At 39.0% G+C, this 8,386-nt stretch overlaps 1 protein-coding gene across 3 annotated transcripts in view; it reads right to left on the reverse strand.

Moving 5' to 3' along the window:
* The window catches only part of DACH2 (dachshund family transcription factor 2), a 1,303,080-nt gene that overhangs the window by 232,658 nt on the left and 1,062,036 nt on the right, over window positions 1-8,386 (reverse strand). For 2 of the 3 annotated variants that reach the window (XM_044057750.1, XM_044057749.1), the window contains exon 4: window positions 8,195-8,356. The exons of the other annotated variant lie outside the window; for it this stretch is intronic. In XM_044057750.1, coding sequence (XP_043913685.1) covers window positions 8,195-8,356 — 162 coding nt within the window. The remainder of the gene's footprint in view (window positions 1-8,194; window positions 8,357-8,386) is intronic. 3 annotated transcript variants of the gene reach the window in all.

Here is an 8,386-nt window from a genome sequence, read left to right on the forward strand (position 1 = left end):
ACGTTTTACCCCATGCTAACCCAAACAATTCTTCCTCAGATCGCATTAAAAATGAAAGCATCTTAATTAATGTTGGCTCTCCATTTTCTCTTTATTGCTAAGCAAAGGCCTAGAGTATTTCTTGGTCAGTGATTGTACAGGGCTAGACTATCATGTAATGTGCCTCAAAATAATCCCATATTTCTTACTGTGTCACACCCATTCTGATTACATTATACTCCTTGTTTTGAGACTATGTATTGTAATTTAGTAACAGTGAAGTATTCAGATAATTCAACTAAACAATTTATCTAATACGAAAAATTACATGAATACTATCAACAACTTTCTTATTCTATGTTTGTGTGTTGAAAACTGAGTTATTTTAGGATCTGACACATTTGTACTTGTAATGGATGCAAAGAAAAGTCATAACCTACAGATAAGAATTTGAGTTCAGACTGCAGGCATGTAGAGTCATGACAGAAATGCTATTCTGGTGGTTTGCCACGTTCAAAAATGTTTAGGTAATGGCGGTCATGTTTTTGTTTTTGTTTTTGTACAATAGTAGTGTACTGCTACCTTATGAAGAACTAGTCCCTTAATTTGGCACTCAAGGTCAGGATGTTGGGCGTGGGAAATTCTCTGGAAGAATGTTAAGGGATGCACTACATTTATTGGGATTTTAGGTGCAGATGAATCAGTGCGGAGTAAGTTTGACTTTGATTTTTTAGTCACAGGAAGATTGAGGCAGTTACACAGTTTTGACTTAGCCTGTAGCACATACAAGCACAATACAATGGTTAAGCTGCAGGAATAAAAGTCATGAAAAATTATCCAAAAGATTTTTATGATTTACTGCTTAGACAAAGATGACAGAAAACTTTAAAGTGCATCTCTGTAATAGTGCTGTCAATCATCAGCATAACAGGTCCAGTAGCAGAGTCAATTGATGTGGCACGGCCTTAACCCAACACTTCAAAGCATTTGATGCTACCCAGTCCATGCTGTTGTTCTGTGCATCTAAAGCAAACAGTTTGCAAGTGTTCATTCTTATTTTTTGTTACCCACTTTATCCTTTATATTTTCTTGTACTTCTCATTTTTTCAGAGAAAGCATCTTCTTTATTTCATCCGGTCTTTACTGCTGTTCTCTACAGCCTATTCCAGCAGTTCTGATTAATCCATATATTCATTTGTTCTTATATTGGCTTTTTCCTATTCAGGTTAATTTAGAAAAGAAAGAGAAAGAAGTTCAGCCTAGAAAGGGACAGACAGTTATGTGTGATTGAACTGATCTTGTTTTAAGTGTTAAGAATGAGTCAGGATACATGGTGACAGCTGACATCCTGATCCAATGTGGAAAAAATGAGAGAAATGCTGTTGATATTGGTTGATTTTGATTTTGATTCCACATTGGGCCATCTAATGGTCTCATAACATCGCAGTATTCATATATCAGGCCTGCAAAACACCAGACTTGCAAGTCATCCTGGGAAAACTACTACTGATTTCACATTCAGTACCTCTATCAAGCTTGAAGATGCATCTCATAACTGGGTATGGTGGAGTAGTTTGTTGACAAGGTTAACAGACTGAATCTTGCAGGTATGGTCTAAATTACAATCGGATAAACAGACACGTAGCATAATGTGAATTTGCTAATGTGTTGTTAAACTAGGTGAACTGCAGCTAAACATGCATTTATAAAGGCTGCAGGTGGGCTTACATTGGTGCTGAAGTACAGCAATTGCAGGTAAAGTGTTGCTTTGTAATCTTGTACAAACGGGAAATTTCTATTGCCTATAACTGACTATTACTTTTCACTGCTGATTTCAACTGTGCCTTCTTGCAAATGCTTCACTTTAATGGCAGTGTACTTTTAGTCAGCATATTTATATGTATGTGTGTGTGTATATATATATATATATATATATATATATATATATATATATATATATATATATATATATATAGAGAGAGAGAGAGAGATTGATCGATCTACTTCATATGATCTAAATTTCATTTGACTGAAATTCATTTGATTGAGACCATAATAAAGAAATTTCAAAATACTGAAAACTCACTAGACTGAAACTCATAAGACTGAAATCTTACAATGCCAAATTTGAGCATACTAAATTGTAAACTACAGACATGCACACTTACAACACCAATGACTAACTCTTTCCAGCACATACAAACTACTTACTTACCCTATTAACAGGAACTGGACGATATAAAACCAAACTAGGTGAGGGGCTGCAATATCCACACACCCCCTAACTATATATACTAAGTCCAGGATCACACTACAGTGGGGAAAAGGGCATATACCTTTCACTAACCTTAAAGTAGTATACACACTGCCACTTGTTGTTGTGTCTTTTGGCTTTTCCCGGTTAGGAGTCGCCACTGCGGAACTCCGGTCTGCTAATGACTGGCAGTAGATTTTTACGTGCCGAGTTGCCGGCCCTGACGCACAACCTTCAATGAAGGTATGCCCATTCACGCATGTCTCCACATAGAAGAAGCTCTAGCTGAGAATCGAACAGGGCAACATCTTACTGTGAGGTGATCTACACACTGCCACTACTATGCTGAAATTTAGCACTGTAAGGTTTCATTCAAGTGAGTTTTCAGTATTTTGAAATTTCATTATTATGATCTTAGTCAAATGAATTTCAATCAAATGAAATTTAGATCATATGAAGTATATCCACACACACACACATATATATATATATATATATATATATATATATATCTCAAACCAATTAGGCTCACTGCCCTGAAGGCCCATTTTTAGCAAATAACCCAATGTCAAAATCAAACCCTGTACATTGTGTCTTTGAGGTGAAGACCTTAACCATTATGACAAACCCACCCATATATTATCTCCTGTACAAACAATGCACTCATTAAATGCTAGTCAGCTAATGTATAATTTCTTCATAAAATAATTGATCAATTTTTTAAGAGTGAAAAAGTTAAACAGTAGTGTAATGCTTTAGCTACTGTGTATTTAGAAGCATAAAATATTGTTCAACCAGAACTGAATAGAGTTAAAAGTAATACAATGTTATGAGAGTAGCTGGTAAACTGCCAAGATGGATATGATAAACTGTTTAGTAAGTAGATAAAGAAAGCAGCCCACTTAGACTCATAAAGAGGCAAGAATGTGAAAAAATGGATTAGTAGCGGAAACTATATTGCCTACCTCCCATTAACTTTCTGTGAGATAACATTTTGAAAGTGAATCATGATCGTCTTCATTTCTACTTGCCACCATCCTCAAGTTTATTCATTTTATTGGTAATGCAGCTTTAGTTAGAATTGTCATGGTTTAGATTAGTGCAAGCTCACTCATAAACTGTCATTTTCATGCAGACCTCTCAGCTGTCTGTATGTTGGAGGAACATTCGTATTTTCAAGCCTGATTTACCCCTACACATGCTTTACCTATTTTTGGAGGTATGTGTCCTTACTTTCATGCTTGATTTACCCCTGTACATGATGTACCTATTTGGAGGTATGTGTTCTACTTTCATGCTTGATTTTACCCCTGCACATGATGTACCTATTTGGAGGTATGTGTTCTACTTTCATGCTTGATTTTACCCCTGCACATGATGTACCTATTTGGAGGTATGTCCCTTTTTTTCGGACTTGATTTATCCCTGCACATGATGTACCTATTCTTGGAGGTATGTGTTCCTATTTTCAAGATTGATTTACCCCTGCACATGATGTACCTATTTGGAGGTATGTCCCTTTTTTCGGACTTGATTTACCCCTGCACATGATGTACCTATTCTTGGAGGTATACGTTCCTATTTTCATGCTTGATTTACCCCTGCACATGATGTACCTATTCTTGGAGGTATATGTTCCTATTTTCATGCTTGATTTACCCTGCACATGATGTACCTATTTGGAGGTATGTCCCTTTTTTTAAGACTTGATTTATCCCTGCACATGATGTACCTATTTGGAGGTATGTCCCTTTTTTTATGAGTTGATTTACCCCTGCACATTATGCACCTATTCTTGGAGGTATATGTTCCTATTTTCATGCTTGATTTACCCCTGCACATGATGTACCTATTTGGAGGTATGTCCCTTTTTTCGGACTTGATTTACCCCTGCACATGATGTACCTATTCTTGGAGGTATATGTTCCTATTTTCATGCTTGATTTACCCCTGCACATGATGTACCTATTTGGAGGTATGTCCCTTTTTTTCGGACTTTATTTACCCCTGCACATGATGTACCTATTCTTGGAGGTATATGTTCCTATTTTCATGCTTGATTTACCCCTGCACATGATGTACCTATTTGGAGGCATGTCCCTTTGTTTAAGACTTGATTTACCCCTGCACATTATGCACCTATTCTTGGAGGTATGTGTCCCTATTTTCATGTTTGATTTACCCCTTCACACAACACTAAATCTACCTCATCACATGTGATTTCTGAAACTGTCTAGTACACAAGAAAAAAATACTGCATGATCAAGATTAATAGCGACAAAAATAATGTAAAGGGAGAGGACACACATCCTACATCTCCGTTTTTCAGGCTATTGATTCACAGGAGGTTACTACGCTATTGGCCCTAGGGCCTTTACAAGCCTAGACATGTGATACCCTTGTTTCCTTATTTACCAAGAGATCTAGTCTACATTAGCATGCCAGTCTATGATCAGCACCGACTGCCCTTATCCAAGAGGGATGGACATAGATGAAACCCCCAGGGTAAATTTATGGGCTCCCATCCAGTTGTCCAAGTTACACTTAAACAGGGTAATTGAGCAGCTCTGTTTTATATTACTTGGGAGTTTGTTCCAGAGGAATGGCAAACTCTGTGAGGTTTAATGTCGCACGCTAGGTTAAGGTCCCTAGAGTGAGTGACTCTTGTCCCACTTGATGTGCAGCATGTCCATTCACGTACAGACCGAAAATACTTCACAGGCCAGGCACAAGTCGCCTCTAAGCAGTGTATATGATACAGAGAACAGTGACAGTGCCTTCAGTCTTGTCCATGTAGCTCATGTGATGAAGGCCCCCAAATTTTCTTTGTAAAAAACCTCTGAGGTGTCTCCAGCTTCTGCAGGTGTCTGGTGAGGTACATACAGAAGGGAGCATTGTACTCTATTACTGGTTTGATGAGAGACCTAGTACAGGGGAGTTATAACCTCTTTCACTTTGGATGCTATGCCCTTACTTATAAGGTATGAAACATAGAAAGCCTTTCTTACTGCTGTATATACAATGATCAAAGTTAAGGCTGCTATCACCTTACATTCCCAAATCTCTCATGACTGTGTTTGAACTTAGGGGGGAGTTATTGATGATGTAATTTTCAGGGACTTCTCTGTAGCCGAAGGGGATGATAATTTTTTTTTACATTGTTTAAGTCAAAGGCTTTGGCACCAATCATTTGTCTGTGTAAGCCCAGTTTTTAGTATGTTGACATTGCTGGGGCATTCAGTGACTGCACCTAGTCTGCAGTCATCAGTGAACTTGATAAGCCACAGGCCATCTGTTTTCGCCTGAAGTTCTGAGAAGTAAATTCCAAACAGTAGGGGCCCCAACACAGATCCTTCTGGAACACCACTAGTAACAGGTCTGCTGGAAGAGGTGAAATCCCCAACTTTGACTATATGCATTCTATCAGTGAGCCAGTTGGCTACCCATCTAATGATGTATGTGTTAATCCTCAGCTCAGTGAGTTTCTCAATGATGCCTGAGTGGGGAATTGTGTCAACGGCTTTTGGTAAGTAAAGATAGGCAGTACGTATTGTTTGCCTTCATACAGAGGTTTGATCACATTCTCAAAGAAGTTCATCAGGTTTAACAGGGCTGATCTACCCTTAACAAAAACCAGATTGGGCTGGGTCAAGAGTTTGCAGGTCTCCTATATCCTTGTTGGTAAGGTCCATGATGATTCTCTCCATGGCCTTACAGATAAGGCTGGCTAGGCTTATGGGTCTATAATTCCCCAGGGTTGGTTGAAGGACTCTCTCTGTGCAAGGGGATTATGGTTGCTGCTTTCCATTCATGTGGGACAAAGCCAGTACTTAGACTGTGTTTGAGGAGACTACCCAATGGTTACACTAACTCCTGTTTTAGACTGGTTAGCAAGCAGCTTGGGATGTTATCCAGTCCCATAGAGGCTGTGTTTTTGGCCTTGGAAAATGCAGTTTTGACCTTCTCTTTGGAGATACTTGGTAGAGGACTGGTGACAGGTATACTTTGGCTTATGATTGATGGAGAGGGGGTGGGGGTGGGGGGGGCTGAAGTTTTCACCAAACCTGTCTGCTAGTAGGTTGACAGTTTTCACAGGTTCAGTATGAGTGGTACTGTCCACTATTAATTCAGCAGAAATCTTTTCCTTCCCTTTTAGATTTCAGATGTAGCTAAAGAATGCCTTGTGATTATCCTTAGCTAGGGATGCTAATTAAATATTGTAATTAGCTTTAGAGGACTTTATAAGATGCCTAACTTGCTTGTTCAAGCTGTGGAGGGTGTTCTTCCTCTGCTGAGACTGTTCCCTCTTGTTCTTTGGCAGCAGTTTCTTTCCCTTATTATATAACCTATTTATGTTGGATGTCCACCAGGGTGGCTTTTTTTTTTTTTTTCATAAGGACCTTGTTTTGATCCGTTGTGCTATGGCTGAGTCTATACATTTGTACAGGTGTTTATACAGAGCAATACTATACACGAGTCATTGCTGTCAGTGGTAACAGGGCATTTGAAACTATTTATGCCATCACTTAGGAGGCTATAGTTTGCTTTGGAGAAAATTTTCAACCTTTTTGCTACTGAGGGGAAGGTCAGGTATGATTGTTACTTCAAACAAGACTGACTTATGATCGGACTTTACCAGGGAGGAGGGCCCCACACATGGAGTGGTGCGATGATCCCCCATGTTGGTGAGTACTAGGTCAAGGACATTAGACCACTTTGTGGGGATGTAGACTATCTGTTCCTGGGAATTTGTGTTAACAAAGTCTAGGAACCTTAGGGAAGCATGTTTGTGCTCATATATGTTTCCCAGTCGATGGAAGGATAGTTAGTGTCACCCATGACCAGGGTGTTTGGCTTTATTGTGAGTAACTCAAGTAGGTCCAGATAGGCAGTGTGGATTTTGTGGTTCATGGTGGGGACCTATAGCTAACAATGATGTTGGGGGGGGATCTTTCCAACAGTTAGCGGGACTTGGAGTAACTTTAGGATGTTGTACTGTTTAGCCAGTCTTGAGGCATATTTGTCTTTGACGAAGATGGATGCACCTCCTCTGAGCAGCAGACAGAGGATTAATGTCAACCTTCCCACAAGCAGAGGAAGTCTTCAGCATATCAACATTATATTTCCGTCCCAATACGTGTATCCAGTTGTTTGCTCGTTTAAAAAAAAAAAAAAAGAGGTTTCCTATTAAAAAATATGTACCTGCAACTGTGTTTCTCAGTGGCCTTAAAGATGAATTTCATTCATGCTGTTTCTCTACTGTCAAAGTGAAGACATGTGCTTAACAAAAGATGGAACAATGAAATGTTACTCTAGTGTTAAAAGTGAGTAAAGCAGTGACCACCCATTCTATCTTCCTTATAAAAAACAAGGTAAGAATAGTGTAAGAGAAGAAATAAACCTGATGATGATAATGCATTGTCACATCCTTAAAAAAATGTTGTACATCTTGGCAGTGTCAACAGCATTGACAGCCTTCTTGGCAACTAATTATTCGACTGTCACTGTGAAAGTCGATAAACTGTTGTCACAACATCATTTTGAAGGTTTAATTACACTCAACTATACCATTAACAAAGTGACTGATGCATTACTTCTTGTATTACTAATTTTTTAATCTGTTTGGGGTGATGGTGGTACTATACGGTCTGCAAAGTTGTTACATACTTGTTTTGCAGTTCAGGCAGTGATTTGCAGTATCATAAAAACCTCAACATGGTATAATGATTAAGTAAGATACAAATCTAGCAGATGGGAAATGCTTAATCAATTAGTAAAGTAAAGTTCTGAGAACTGAGAGTGCATTAGTAAAAGCTGGATATCAACTACCAGTGTGGTTACACACAGTTTAGCTTTGCATTGTCTTTGACTACAGGTCTCCATTACAGTAACCCAACCCCCTTAAAGAAGATACTTTGTAAAGCAAACAATAGCAGAATTCCAGGCTTCCTGTTTACATACTGTTGGTTAGCAGATGATTCTGCTGCAGTGGACTCAGTGGATGTGCGCTTCCAAGACCATGCTGGCCTGACAGTGTGGGGTGACTGATTCCGTGTTGCGATGTTGTTGTCACTGGAGTTGGAGATTGCACCTTCTCCTTGTCCCAAGATGAGTCACTTCCACCTGAAGAAGGAGGGGGGAGTATGGTTAGTC

Source organism: Protopterus annectens, chromosome 15.part0 (assembly GCF_019279795.1).
Source record: "Protopterus annectens isolate FY-2018-M chromosome 15.part0, PAN1.0, whole genome shotgun sequence".
Taxonomy (NCBI): Eukaryota; Metazoa; Chordata; order Ceratodontiformes; family Protopteridae; genus Protopterus; species Protopterus annectens.